This window comes from Callorhinus ursinus, unplaced genomic scaffold, assembly GCF_003265705.2.
Source record: "Callorhinus ursinus isolate GAN/ISIS: 27379988/994484 unplaced genomic scaffold, GSC_fseal_2.0 scaffold30, whole genome shotgun sequence".
NCBI lineage: Eukaryota > Metazoa > Chordata > Mammalia > Carnivora > Otariidae > Callorhinus > Callorhinus ursinus.
The window spans coordinates 17,960,057-17,975,775 of NW_027397092.1; the positions used below are offsets into that span (position 1 = coordinate 17,960,057).

Consider the following 15,719-nt stretch of genomic DNA (forward strand, 5'->3'; position numbering starts at 1 on the left):
TCAGAAATGACCCCAGGTCTCTTTGCAGAATCTGTCCCAGCAACTTCCTCCTCCTGTCAAAGTAAAAACACAGGTGAAACGAATCGTGTCCACAGACTGACTTCAAACCTCAGGACAGCCTCCTTTCCCAGTCCCTTGGAAGACATTAGGCCCTCAGAATACTTTCAACCTCTTGCACTACTCCTAGGAGGGATGGAACTGCTCACCGCTGGACCCAGAAGGCAGGCAAACTATTGCACCAGCAGACCAGGCTGAGAGAAGGCAAAGTCAGCCAGAGAGAGAAAGAACTGGACACTTTGGGCAACTGCACCAGCAGTGGCCTCCTCCATCCCTTTGGCCTTCATGGACAGCAGCTGCTCTGATCAGAACCTGGGGTTTGGGAGAAGGGCTATTATGTCACGCCATGGAGGACTGTGGCTGTTGGGATAAAGCTGGCACACCGCATCTGGGTTCTCCCGCACTGCATGCGGTGCTGTGTCCCGAACGTCAGTAGTGGTATTAGACCGTATGCCAACTGCGTGAGCGGGGCTGAGCTTCATTTGTCTTGGTTTCTTCTTAACTAATTTCACAAACACATCCCTGAACAATTTCAAGGAGCCTAGTAGGAGCAAGGCAGGGCTGAATATGGGGCCAGAGATGAGTAAGAGCCAGTCTTCCGTTCTCAAGCTGACATTCTGGAGCAAACTATAGAGAGGGCCGCCCCCTGCACACGTTCTACAGAGACTGCGCTCACCCTCATGAGATCACATCCAAAATCAAAACTCCAGTCAAGACATTCCCGCCTGAACAAATTCAGTTTCCATCCACCTCACCAGTTTCAAAACATTCCTTTTCAGGTAAGATACAAAAACAAAACCAAAAGGTAATCTATTACGCCATTAGTTCCCACATTTGGTGCAGAGCCCCTCATCTACCCAGAATGGCATTGAGAGAAGGGAGCACACAGCACGCAGAGGTCGGCTACACTGGTGCTCCAAGACTCAAGGGCGCCACTGGGTCCTATGTCCGCCTCCTCTGCCTCATGTAACCCAACAGATTCCAAAACAGAAATGTTCATCACATAGGAGTAGAACCAAAAATTGGAAACCACCTAAACACTCAACAGGAAAATACCTAAATAAACAATGTAGCTATTAAATGTTTTTAAAGAGTGTTAATGATGTGGGAAATATTTATGATTTGTTTGGTAAAAAGCAAGATAGAAAACTCTTGGGATCAAATTCACTTAAAAATTATAATGTATACCTGTATGTCTGAATTACATACATATTTATAACCCAGAAGCACAGGTGCCTCTGTTAGGACTTGGGCAACTTTTTAAGATTTATGTTTTTTAGAGGCACCTTGGGTGGTTCAGTCAGTTAAGTGTCTGCCTTCAGCTCAGGTCATGATCCCAGGGTCCTCGAATCGAGCCCCACGTCGGGCTCCCCGCTCAGCAGGGAGTTGCCTGAGATCCTCTCTCCTTCTCCCTCTGCCCCTCCCCAACTTGTGCATGCGCACTCTCTAATATTATTTAAAAAAATAAGATTTATGTTTTTTAAGTAATCTCCACACCCAACAGGGAGCTCAAACTCACAACCCCAAGATCAAGAGTCAGATGCTCCACCCACTGAGTCAGTCAGGCATCCCACTGGCATCAACGTATGATGTGACACTCCAAAAGTCAAAGACCACTTGATTGCAGCACTGGACGTGGAACGCAAAGATTGTGGAAAAGCCCAAGAACCCTAGATCCACTAAGGGGGTATGAGCTTCCTGATAGGGGAACCTTCAACAGGGAGACAACAGGGAGGCCAGAATGCTAAAAAGTATACACTGATTTAGCTGCTTTACTTTTCTTTGCAATCCTACTTTGCCACAGTTTTCAATAAACTTCAGTACCTAGCAGAAAACCGGACCTGAAGTAGGATTTAGAAATCTGAGAGGGTTCATAGAGGCAGAGTACTAGTGCTAAAAGGAACAAAAACAAGCTAGTCAGTTTAGCTTCCTCCCAAACAAAACATGACCCCTCTATCACCACCCAAAGGAAGGACTCCATGCCACCATTAAAATGAAACACACTTACAAAATCATAGATTTATATCTTTGCCATTTATTTTTAAAATCTTATTCAAAATATTAAATAATACAATTTCAGATATGAAAAATTACTGCAATAAAACAGTTCAGGTGTATTTCCACTGTGCTCCCCTTCCTTATCACGAGAGTAAATTGTCCACCTGAAAGAAATGGTGGATTGCCCTACTTCTTCCATCTTTACACAAAGCACATGCCCACTGGCTCACCCGGGCTTTCTGAGCAGGTGTTTTAACATATATTAAGGGCTATGTTTTCTAAAAAGCTGCAGTGACATTTTAAGTCAAACATGGTTCAAATCACATATTTACATACTCATCAACTCTTTATTATATAAAGACAGGCTAAAATGAAATACAGTAAATAATTTCCAGTTGCTGTGAAAAATAAAACAAGTACAGGGGGGAGAAAAAGTCAGTGTACACATTTATCCTTTATGTATACAAACAACTTCATTCAGGTATAATTTTAATTTGAAAGGCCTAGAAACAGTATTATTTAAGTGATAATGGCCCCTAAGATTTACTCAAACTTACTATAAAGTAATAAAGTGAACAAATCTGATACAATTTTAAACTCTGCTCCTTACTTGAAAGCTTGGAGGAACCCGTGCTACAATCAATTGCTAACTAAAAGCAATTGTATGTATATTTAGTATTTTCCCACAATTTCTACCTCTAAATTTAATTCAGTAATTCAAGCCAAAATATGGTATCTCTGTAACATTTTATCTATGTCCACGGCAAACTAGTCTCTCTATTGCCAGAATTTCTAGAGACATTTATTGTGTTACCTAAAATTGTGGTCAGATTGAGCAATATCATTATCTTAAATTATATTTAAATTATCCAAAAATATCCAAAGCAATTTTCCTGGAAGAAAAAAATGTTACTTATACGCCAAGCAGTATTACACACATCCTTGTAGATTACAGTTTGGGAGCACAAAATGTGGCTTAAAAAATAGTACTTGGATGGCAGAAAGAGAATCTGAGCCAGCAGTACCAGATATGTTTAGGATTTAGTTGAAGGCTGGGATCTTTTAAAACTAGTATTACTAATACTTCCAGAAGAAGTACAATAAAGAAATCTAAAACAAAACTAACAGATAATGCTTAGCTCCACATTCTGAACACCTGATTAAATTTACCTCTAAAATTGTAGATAAAAAATTATATACTCCTTGTTTGTGACATTTCATTTCCAAAGCACCAAGGCAAAATAAAGAGAGACCCATCTCTCATTTAAGTACCCACTGCCTATGGCAAACATCTGCACAATATTATATAAAAAAGTCAAGCAAATAAAATTACATAATAAGCAAACTCAAATCACAGTGCTTTAAAAAATATAATCATTGGTAATCTTCAGAGAAGGCATTGCCTCATTAACATTCTGGTCTAGACGATGATATTCCACTGTTTTGGAACAAAGACCATCACGCCATTTCCTGCTTTGAACCAGAAGGAAAATCTGGAAAAAAACAAAATAAATTAGATATTCAAAAAAAGCAAATAGAGGATAGGCTAAAAGTGTAACAAGTGCACTCTCTCCTAGATTCCCAAATTCAAAAAGTAAAAAGACAACAACAAAAGGGCTTTATTTTCCATCATGTAAACAAAGTTAAACAGTGCTACTCAAATTTTAATGTACAGAGTGCTTGCTGAAGACTGATTCTGGGTTCTATCTGCAGTGATGAATTAGTAGATCGCGGTGGAGCCCAGGAGCCTGCCTATTTAACAAGTCCCTTATGTGTTTAGATCAGAGATAGCCCAACATTTCAACACTGGGAGAGAATATCACTGGCATTCAAAATAAATATGTAACGATTTTACAACCAGGAAAAAAAATATTAAAATACTATTGGGGCACCTGGGTGGCTCAGTTGTTAAGCGTCTGCCTTCGGCTCAGGTCATGATCCCGGGGTCCTGGGATCGAGGCCCGCGTCAGGCTCCCTGCTCAGCGGGAAGCCTGCTTCTCCCTCTCCCACTCCCCCTGCTTGTGTTCCCCATCCCACTGTCTCTCTGTCAAATACATAAATAAAATCTTAAAAAAAAAAAATACTATTAAGTTCAATGCTTACTTAATTAAAAGTATTAAATTAACAATCTTTCTCCACAGTATTCCCACTGAAGGAACAATGCTAACTTAAGACATAATACCTGTTTTTCAAAAACCACTAGGCTTTGGTTTTGCTCAAAAAACAGTTTGACTTCTTTTTTTAGAAGCATTCAAGGTAAAGCATTCTGTCTGTAATTTATTAAAATATACCATAGGTTTATAAACTGATAGACATCTTGATATTTTACCATCAATTTAAACTTGACTAAAAAAGAAAAAAATTCTGAATCATCAAAAACATTAGTAAGAAATATGACTGAGATAATAAAGGGCAATTAGAGGGGCTGAAAACCCCAAACATACCTTCCTTTTGTTGTGATATGTAATGTAAACAACAGCAATACAAAAAGCAAAAATAATAAGATGAAAAAAGAAATGGCTATCTTCCTCTTCAATATTTGAGGATGGGGTCTTAAAAGATCTCACTGACTGTTCAATTTCCATGTAGTTCCTGTTTTCTTCCAGAGCCTCACTGGACTCATCATCCCTGGGGCTGGTGGTCCAGTCATAGTCTGGTTCTCCATAGTCTCCATTGTCCACAGTGTCTTTGGCAGTGGACGGAGAACTGTTGAGCATGAGAAGATCCTCCTCCTCTATGCTGGGATCTTCATTGTTATCTGTTTCCTCTTGAGACAGAGAAGCAGTAGGTGACGGATGAGGGGCTACAGATGCCCCTCCACCTTTCTCTGTACTAGCTGTGGGTTGGAGAGTGGTGTTGATTTGGAAGACAGAAAGTTTGGTTTGGTTTTCATGTGTTAAAGCACTCATATTTGGAGCAGAAACATCTGGCGGGAGTACAGCGTGGCTCCGCACATCAGTATTCGGTAGAGCTAAAATAGTGAATAAAGAACATTAAACTGAAATCTCCAACTTTATCTCCACCAAGCTAGAAGGATATTCACCTAAATTTTTCACTAAGCATTTCTCTTTGCCAAATTCCTCTTTCCCTTGAGAATTTAATAAGTCTCAATAGCCAGCAATCAGTTACATTTCTTCTTAGTCAATTATTCATCAGGTAATAACTCTTTAGCCAGAAATTAACAAGTTTAGCACCATAAAAGACCTACTACGTTATGTAGCCTGTCAGCAAAAGAAAAAGGAAAGAATAGAGAGGGGTAACTTTAGGTCACAATGGTGAAATTCACACAAAGCTCCTACCCATCCCCTCTGTTTTCATTTCACAAAGGAGCTGGACTTCAATAACCATTGTTCAGACTGCACCCCATCTCCAGAACAGTAAGGTCACAAACTAGATATAGAATGTGAACCTAACGGGTGCCTGGGTGGCTCCATTGGTTAGGCATCTGCCTTCAGCTGAGGTCATGATCCCAGGATCCTGGGATAGAGTCCAGCGTTCTGGCTCGCTGCTCAGCAGGGAGTCTGCTTCTCCTTCTCCCTCTGCTGCTCACCCTGCTTGTGCTTTCTCTCTCTCTCTCTCAAATAAATAAAATCTTTTTTAAAAAAATGTGAAACTATTTTCAATACAACAAATTTAAGAGAAGCTATAAGCAAGCTGTAGTCAGCATTTCTAAGTGATACTAAAACCAGAAGACCTCCTCTCCCAATTTCCTTTTTTGTTCTTTTTCTTTTTTTCCTTTTTTTTTTTTTTTTAATTTAGGTATTCTTAGGGAGAAGAAAGCAAAAACTCCTAAAGGGGAAGAAATGGAAATTGAATTGGAAACCTGAAAACTAAGTGTAAACTAGACTATTTTAAAGATTGGGGAAGGCAATCCAGTATGGGAGTGACACCAAGCACATACAAGCTCTTATTTCCCTATGTTCCTACCCACTCAGGGTGGTTTACTAAAGTAGTTTAAATTGTTTACAGAAGTAGCTCTATACACCAAAAGTTCAGAAGAATCCTGCTGAAATTTAACAGTGTTTCTAATATACAATCTAATGTAGTATCTGTTGAAAAGCTTCAAGAATATCCATTATACTTGTAAAAAAAGGAACTGTCTGGGGCACTTGGGTGGTCTAGTCAGGGTTAAGCATCTGAGTCCTGGTTTCGGCTCAGGTCATCATCTCAGGGTTGTGAGATCCAGCCTGTGTCGGGCTCCACACTCAGCACAGAGTCTGCTTAAGACTCTCTCTCCCTCTGCCCCTCCCCAATGCTCGCTCTCTCTCTCTCTAAAAGTATATAAATCTTTTTTTAAAAAAGAGGAACTGTCACATCAGATCTGAAAATACAAAGTACTATTTTAAAGTCCATCAAATTAAAGTAAAATATTTTATAGGGGTAAGATTAAACCAAACCCTTCCCAGGCTTTCACAAACATGTGCATACACGTAAATTAACAACCTAACAGACCACTCCTTGTTCAAACATGTAATACTTGAATACATGAATACATTCTGGTTTGTGTATCATAGTTGACACCTATTTTGTATAGAAAAAATAGCTAGTATCAATTGGACTGAATGAAATCTCTTAGAAAAAATAATTTAGTAAATTGGTAAAAAAAAAATTAGTAAATTAGTAAAACTGCCTTAAAGTATTTTCAACAGTTGGTTCCTTGAAACTTTCCATTGGAAGAAAAGGAGGAAACAGGTCCTACAATTGAGTATAGCATTCAGAAAACTATTAACAGGAATTTCTTAAAAGAATTTTTATATTTGCAATAGTATTATACATTGCTATTTCTCTGATATATTTAACTTCCCTTGGATCACAAATTTAAATGTAAAATGTAGGGATGCCTGGGTGGCTCAGTCAGTTAAGCATCCAACTCTTGGTTTCAGCTCAGTCATGATTTTAGGGTCATGAGATCAAGCCTACCTCTGGCTCGCACTCAGCACTGATTCTGCTTGAAATTCTCTCCCTCTTCCTCTCCCTCCCCCTCTGCTCCTCCCCCTGCTCTGGACGGCAGGGCACATAGTAGCTTGCTCTCTCAAATAAATAAAGCTTTAAAAAAATAAAAATAAATGTAAAAGACAAAGGGAAAAAATCTTTAGAATCTAGGACTAGACACAAATTTGTAGACCTGACACCAAAAACACAGTACATAAAAGGAAAAAATCCATAAATTTGATTCTATCAAAATGAAAAACTTTTGCTCCATGAAAGACTTTCCTGTGAGGATGAAAAGATAAGCTACACAAAGGAAGAAATATCTGTGAGCCCCAACCCAAAAAAGGACTAGTATCCAGAATACATAAAAAATCTGAAAACTCAAAAACGAAAAAGCAAACCATCCAATTAGAACACAGGCAACAGACACAGAGGCACATTTCACTGAAGAGAATAGACAGATGGCAAATAAGCACAGGAAAAGATTATTAGCCACTAGGGAGATGCAAATTAAAACCACAATAAAGATATCACTGCACACCTATCAGAATAACTGAAATAAAAAGTAATGACAACACCAAATACTGGCAAAGATGCAGAGAAGCTAGATCACTTAAATGTTGCTGGTGGTAACACAAAATAGGAAAACTATGCCAGAAAACAGTTTGGCAGTTCCTTAAAAAATTAAATATGTAACTACCATATAACCCAGCTATTGCACTCCTGGGCATTTATCCCAAAGAAATGAAAACTTAACAATCACACAAAAAATCTGTACATGAATGTTTACAGCAGCTTTAATCATAAAAGCCAAAAACTGGAGGCAACCCAGCTGTCCTTCAAAGGATGAATGGTTAAACAAAGTGCAGTGTATCTATATAATAACAAAATATTACTCAGCAGTAAAAAAGAACTATTGACACATGAAACAATTTGATGACTCTCCATAGAATTATGCTAGGTAAAAAAAAAAAAAAAAAAAAAAAGCCAATTCCAAAAAGTTACATACCATATGATTCCCATTTATATCACATTCTTCAAATGATAAAAATAAAGAAATAAATAACAGATTAGTGGTTGCCAGGATTTCAGGAGGGAGTGGGGACAGGAAGGAAGTGGGAGTAATTATAAAAAAGCAACACAAGAGGTTGATGGAAATGCTCTTTATCTTGACTGTATCCATGTCAGTATCCTGGCTGTGATATGGTACTACAGTTTCTTAAGATGTTACCACTGGGAAAACTGGGTAAAGGGTATGCGGGATCTGTATTATTTCTTACAACTGCAAGTGAATCTACAATTATTTCAAAATAAAAAGTTTAAAGAAATATATTTTTACTTCCCACTCCCCAAACAGTAAGGCCTTCTGAATGATCTGCCTGCTTCTACTTGAACCCCTACTGTCCGGTCTCCACACAGCAGCCAGAATCGCCCTGTAAAAACTTCAGTTCAATGATGTTACTCCTTCGGCTTAAAACCCTCTGGGCGCTCTCCTCTTCTCTCAAAAGTGAAATTCAAAGTCTTTGTAATAGGCTACAAGATCCTACATGATCTGGCACCCGTTACCTCAATCTCATCTCTTACTAAACTCCCAAACTACTCTGTCCCTGTTGCCCACTTAACAGATAGCAATAAATGTTTACTGAATATGCTCTTGACCCAATTCTCACCACAAACCCTACCTACACCACTTCCCAAGTAGCATCTTTGCACCTATCACACCCTGTGAAAAGCCTTTTCCATAGTTATCAGCCAGGCAAAACCGCACTCAGTCTTCTAAGGGTATCTCCAATGTCACCCCATTTGTTGTTATAACTCCAATACCTAGCACCAAGTAGAAGCAAAATTACTAAGTATTGTTCAAGGAGTAAAAACTTGGACCTCCTGGGCCTCCACTCCTTCAAATCGGAGAATTTGATCTAGTCAGAAATGAAGAGTATTCAGAACAAAGTGACTTTGACTTTATGGATTTAATTGTTGAGCTTCTAGAACCATATGTATTACTTTAGACTTCTAAATGTTCCATTTTTACCCTTTTCTATTTGGTATTTCCACTCTAGTTAAAACAACATTTTAAAAATAACATTCTACATTTAATTCTCTTCTACTGGTCCCTTTAAAAAACTGTCTTAAAATCAACTACATCGATACTTCTTAAACAAGAATGCAGAGGACCCTGAGAATTCATTCACACTGGATTGGGAAACATGGGCTCAAAAATTAAACGCACTACACATTAAATTTAGGTGATCATTTGGGAGCAATTTAATGACAAACATAGAAAGTAGGCACTTTTGAAATGACATGGCAAGACTTAATCATAAGGTGATCAACCAGTGATCAAAAATAATGCTTATATTATTTTTTATTCTGTCAAAATAAAAATTTTAAATCCTTACAGATTGTCAAGAATACACCCAAGTACTGAAATTTTAAGAAACTTAATATGGAACAAGTTTAAATAAATCTAATGTAGTAACTTTCTAACTTTCTATGCTTACTTGAAGTTTGGAGCTCAAGACATCCTATCTAGACTGTTATTTTTTTATTAATACAGTAATTACTTTGGGGTGCCTGGGCGGCTCAGTCTGTTAGGGATCCACCTTCGGCTCAGGTCATGATACTGGGGGTCCTGGGATGAGCCCTGTATCGGGCTCCCTGCTCGGCAGGGAGTCTACTTCTCCCTTTCCCTCTGCTCCTCCCCCTGCTCGTGCTCTCTCAAAATAAATTTAAAGATAAAAATAAAATAAAATAAATAAAAGAATAATTACTTTGAAATCACTCTACCATAAGGTATGCTTAAAAAAAAAACACTTCTCTTAGGGGAGTAAATCGGAGGGGGAGATGAACCATGAGAGACGATGGACTCTGAAAAACAAACTGAGGGTTCTAGAGGGGAGGGGGGTGGGGGGATGGGTTAGCCTGGTGACGGGTATTAAAGAGGGCACGTTCTGCGTAGAGCACTGGGTGTTATGCACAAACAATGAATCATGGCACACTACATCAAGAACTAATGATGTACTGTATGGTGATTAACATAACAAAAAAATTTAAAGAAAAAAAACACTTCTCTTAAAATTTTACAAATGCCATGCTGTACTGTACTGCTGCTTCCCTCTTAAGAGCACAGGTGTTACATTTAAATTATTTTTAGTAGAGAATAATAAGAATTTTAAATTGAGAGAAAGACTTAATAAAAAAAAAAGGATTGGGGCACCTGGGTGGCTCAGTCAGTTGAGCGTCTGCCTTTGGCTCGGGTCATGATCCCAGGGTTCTGGGATCAAGTCCCGCATTGGGCTCCCTGCTCAGAGGGGAGTCTGCTTCTCCCTCTGCCTGCCGCTCCCCCTACTTGTGCTCTCTCTCTCTCTCTCTCTGACAAATAAATAAAACCTTAAACAAATAAAATTAAATTAAAATTTAAAATTTGAAGAGATTATCTAAAATGTCCCAGTTTAGCTGGAGAACTATTTATGGCACTCTAATAAATAAAAAGACAAGACACCTTAATACTCCACACTCCCCCCTCGCTTGCCCCTCCCTACAAAATTTTCAACCAGGGGAAAGGCTGTTTCTGAAATACAGTTACCAGCTATAGACCCCTCAAACTGTATGTCTTAAGCATTCCAGTAAGAAATATAAATGCTTAAATGTCAGGTTTTTTTCTTAAATGATTAAATAACTAAACAATCGTGCTACGTAAGCACTTTAGGAACAGGAATATCTGCATTAACCAGAGAAATCCTCATTCTAGTTTACTCATGATGAAAGGGCCTTGGGAAAATGAACCTCAGTCCTTCGCCACAGACTTACAAATGCTTCTGGGACGGTGGCTGCCCTACCCTCATTGCTGCTAAGGAAACCTAAGGAAGTAACCACAGCACTGTAATAGACAGCCCCTGTCGGCAAATAAGAAAACACTATCCCATTCATACTGTTTTTCACTGAAAAGTCAAAAAAGATTTAAGGAGAAAAGCAGGACTGTGTCTTGGCCTAAAGAAAAAAGGGAATACTAAACAAAATACTGCTTAATCATTACAAATTCTTATTAATGGCTTTGTTCCCCCCAAGTCTCAGGTCCTAGGTTACATATTTCTTTATTTCCTGATAAAGACTTCAATATCTTCATTCACAATGTAACATTTCTAAAAAAAGAAATACTTAATCATGTAGCATTATTTACAAGAGCCAAGATATGGAAACAACCGAAATGCCCATGGATGGATGAACAGATAAAGATGTGGTGTGTATATACACTGGAATAATACTCAGCCATACACACACACAAAATGAAATATGGCATCTGTGACAACATGGATGGACCTTGAGGCATTATGCTAACTGAAAGAAGTCAGACAGAGAAAGACAAATACCATATGATTTCACCTGTATGTGGAACAAAAAAATCAACACAAAACAAAGAAGTCAAACTCATAGAGAAGAGACTGATGGTTGCCAGAGAAGAAGGAGTTAGAGGTTGGAGAAACGGCAGAAGAGCATCAAAAGGTATTAACTTCCTTGGGGCGCCTGGGTGGCTCAGTCCTTAAGCGTCTGCCTTCGGCTCGGGTCACGGTCCCAGGGTCCTGGGATCGAGCCCCGCATCGGGCTCCCTGCTCAGAGGGAAGCCTGCTTCTCCCTCTGCCACTCCCCCTGCTTGTGCTCCCTCTCTCGCTGTGTCTCTCTCTGTCAAATAAATAAAATCTTAACAAAAAAAAGGACTAACTCCCAATTACAAAATAAGTCATAAAGATGTAATATATAGCATGGTGACTCTAGTCAGTAATATAGTAATGCATATTTGAAAGTTGTAAGAGAGTAAATCTTAAAGGCTCTCATTACAAGAAAAAAAATTTTTGTAACTCTGTATTGTGATGAGCGCTACCTACACCTACCGTGGTGATCAGCTCCCAGTGTACACAAATATCATATCACTATATTGTACACCTGAATCTAACATGTTATATGCCAATCATACCTCAATAAATAATAAAAAGAATTTTAATAAAAATTTTTTAACGAAATAATCAAATCCTACAACTCCATTAAAATGAAGCAGTCTTGTCCGGCTAAGCCAGGACACAGGGAACCATGTTTACAAATAATCTCCCTCGTCTCCTTCCTCCTCTCCTCGTCCCAAGCTCCTCAGGAACCCAAAGCCTCAGTATCCTGGCTCTTTACCGAGCACCAGAACCTCCCAGGTCTCAGAGATGCACCAGTACCCTAAGACAGCTTTCCCCCCTTCACTTTTGCTCTCCAAAATATTCCATCAGCTCAGTCTGGTCAGTGCCCCTGCCCACCCTAGTCTTTACTAGTTAATCTCACCCGTTCCGGAAACCGCCCACACTCCCTTGGTCCTGCTAGACCCCTGGGTGCCTCCCCCCACCCTGGGACCCTCTCGAGACACCACACCTCCTAACCGCGGCCATCTCCTCACCGGTGATCTGTTCCCTCTGTCCCCTCACGACTCCCCGCTCCAAGCAATTTCGGAGATCCTAGCACCCGCCATCCCCTCTGGCAACCCATTCTTCAAGACTCTAGACCAACACCACCACTCCTCCCTCCACGCCCATCTACATACTCTGCTCCCTGGATCCCCGCATCTCTCCTCCCCACTTCTCGGGCTTCTCAGAGACCCCACCTCCTTAGACTCCCTCAGACAGCCTACTGTCCGTCCTCGCCCCGAGAGACCCTGCCCTATCTACACACAGCCATCTGCTCCGGACACTCGGAAGCGTCCTTTCCCTGGCCGGGCCTGTCTCCCCGCCCGCGCCCGCCCTGCCGCCGCGCCCCCTTTACCACTGGACATGGCGGCGGACGCAAGCAGGAGCGCCAGGACCAGCGGCCGCGCCAATACTTCGGGGACCTGAAGGCCCGGCGAAGGCCGCAGTTTCGCTTGCACGGTTCCTCTCATCCTCTTCAAGGCAGCAGCGGCCATAACGGACTCCGTCAGGAGCCTGCGCTGTTGCTAGGCTCTACGTCATGACATCAGACGCTGCGTATGGCACCACGGCCTGAGGCATCTGCGTCTCAACGTGATGACGTCACAGCCTAGCGTGAAGGGCTCAGGAGACCCGATTAGGAGGAAGGGTATGGAGCTGCAGAAGAGGGCAGGTTCCGCCCAAGCCTCTAGCCGGCTGAGGCTGTAAAGTGTTTTGTTGTTTTGGGGGGTTTTTTTAAGATTTTATTTATTTATTTAATTGACAGAGAGAGAGCGAGAGAGGGAACACAAGCAGGGGGAGCAGCAGAGAGAGAGGGAGAAGCAGGCTCCCCGCTGAGCAGGGAGTCCAATGCGGGGCTCGATCCCAGGACGCTGGGATCATGACCTGAGCCGAAGGGAGTCGCTTAACAGACTGAGCCAGACTCAGCCACCCAGGCGCCCCGAGGCTGTAAATGTTAGATGAAGAGAGGGTCAGAGAGAGCCCCTCCCTGCCTGCCATGTGATGGGATACTATACAGTTCAGGAAAGTATTTTAAAAACATTGGGGTTTTTCTGGGGTGCCTGGGTGGCTCAGTCGTTAAGCGTCTGCCTTCAGCTCAGGTCATGATCCCGAGGTCCTGGGATTGAGCCCCGCATTGGGCTCCTTGCTCCGCGGGGAGCCTGCTTCTCCTTCTCCCACTCCCCCTGCTTGTGTTCCCTCTCTCGCTGTCTGTCAGATAAAATCTTAAAAAAAAAAAAAAAAAAAATGGGTTTTTTTTTTTTAAGACTTTATTTTTCAGTAATCTCTCTACCCAAAGTGGGGCTCGAACTTACAACCTTGAGATCAAGAGTGGCATGCTTTATGGACTGAGCCAGCCAGGAGCCCCTAAAACATTGTTAAAAGAAACGGGTGACTGGATGGCTCTGTGGGTTAAGCAGCCAACTTTTTTTTTAATTCAATTAACATATAGTGTATTATTAGTTTTAGAGGCAGAGTTCAGTGATTCATCGGTCTTTTATAACACCCAGTGCTCATTCCATCGGGTGCCCTCCTTAATGCTCATTACCCAGTTACCCCATCCCCCCCTTCCCCCTCCAGCAACCCTGTTTCCTATGATGAGTCTCTTATGATTGGTCTCCCTCTCTGATTTCGTTTTGTTTTATTGTTCCTTCCCTTCCCCTATGCTCCGTTTTGTTTTTTAAATTCCACATATGAGTGAAATCATACAGTTGTCTTTCTCTGACTTATTTTAAGCGGCCAACTTTTTGATTTTGGCTCAGATCGTGATCTCAGGGTGAGATCCAGCCCCGCCTCCACCTCTGTGCTCAGGGGGGACTCTGCTTGGGATTCTCCCTCTGCTCCTCCTCCTGCTTTCTCTCAAATAAATTAATAAAATCTTTAAAAAAATTTTTGTTAAAAGGAATATCTGCCTGGATAACAGACTGATCCCAAAAGGGAAGTAGCTGCCCTCCTTCTCCCAAAGGCAAATGAAACTCAAATGTTCACAGTGGCCATATCTAGGTGGTGGAATTATAGGTGGAAGTTTTACTTTTTATCTTTCTCCTAATCATTTATTACTTCAACTATTTAGCACCTTTTCATATTTCAGTATACAGCAGTTAACAAAATGAACCACATACCTTTGTGGAGTTTATTTTGTGAGGAAGACAGTAGTGTAAAATATACACTATACAATGGTAAAGGCGTAATGGAGAAAAAGCAGGAAAGCGGGATAGGAAGTAGGGTTCAAACAGCCTCCACATTTCCTACAGTAAGTATCTGTTACTTTTTAAATTTTGTAACTTGAAACTCCCAGTATATGAAAATGCAGATTTAAAATTCCCTTACAGCCTTGACACATGCTTTGGTCTGTGTATTCTGCGAATGTTTTTTAAATGTAGGCTTAAAAATCAGAAGTTCCACTTGATTGATTTGCAGGAAAATCATTGTGGCATGAAGCAAGACATTTGCTGTACCCATAGCTTCACCACTCTAATCTCCGTGATTCCCACAGAAGGATCCTCCAGAGACACAGCTGAACTGCCCTTCTAAGGAGAGAAGGGCCCCTGTTCTCTTGAATCTCGTTTCCCTTAACATTTATCTGGCCCCAGTAACAGCTCAGAAACACACAAACTCTGTGTTAAGAAAACTAAGAGGTCATTCATGTTGGTTTCCCTAAGCCCACCACAAGCCTAGATAGACTGAATGGTGCCCTTATTGCAAATCCTCCATGGTAGCCAGGATACAAAGTCTTCCCAAATTCCCTTGGAGCTTTCCCTTCTCTTGAGTACACAAACCACCACTCAGTTTAATGAATAAGCCTCTCGATTCCAGCTTCTGCTTGTTGGCAGATTCAGACAAAGGCCTTTTTCTGTAATAAACACACCTTCAATCTTCTCTTCTTGGTCCACTTTCTTCCTTTTGTCCCCATACCAGTGTGTTTTGGTTCTTACTGGTGAGATATCATGAACTCAAGGAATTTTGCGCAATATTCTGACATGCTGCATACAACAGGCAGATACTTAATACGTAAGTGGGGAGGGAAATATACCCTCAATATTCAGAGGGTCCTATGTACGTTTCAAAATACCAGCTCACTGGATGTACCCAACAACCATTATAAGCCAAAATCTCTGGACATATTCAGAAGTTCACTTTGAAACATATACAGATCCTCATGAACCCAATGAAGACAGTATGACAGGGACGCCTGGGTGGCTCAGTCATTGAGTGTCTGCCTTTGGCTCGGGTCATGATCCTAGGGTCCTGGGATCGAGCCCCACATTGGGCTCCCTGCTCGGCGGGGAGTCTGCTTCT

The 15,719-nt window shown here is 41.0% G+C and overlaps 1 protein-coding gene across 1 annotated transcript; it reads right to left on the minus strand.

Moving 5' to 3' along the window:
* Positions 1 to 2,072: 2,072 nt before the first annotated feature.
* On the minus strand, positions 2,073 to 12,968 carry CUNH5orf15 (chromosome unknown C5orf15 homolog). The gene is made up of 3 exons (XM_025860798.2): positions 12,781 to 12,968; positions 4,500 to 5,026; positions 2,073 to 3,548 (listed from the first exon to the last, which is right to left on the minus strand). Exons 1-3 carry the CDS (start codon positions 12,917 to 12,919, stop codon positions 3,417 to 3,419), a joined length of 798 nt encoding a protein of 265 aa, XP_025716583.1. The 5' UTR covers positions 12,920 to 12,968; the 3' UTR covers positions 2,073 to 3,416.
* Between the last annotated feature and the right edge of the window lie 2,751 nt (positions 12,969 to 15,719).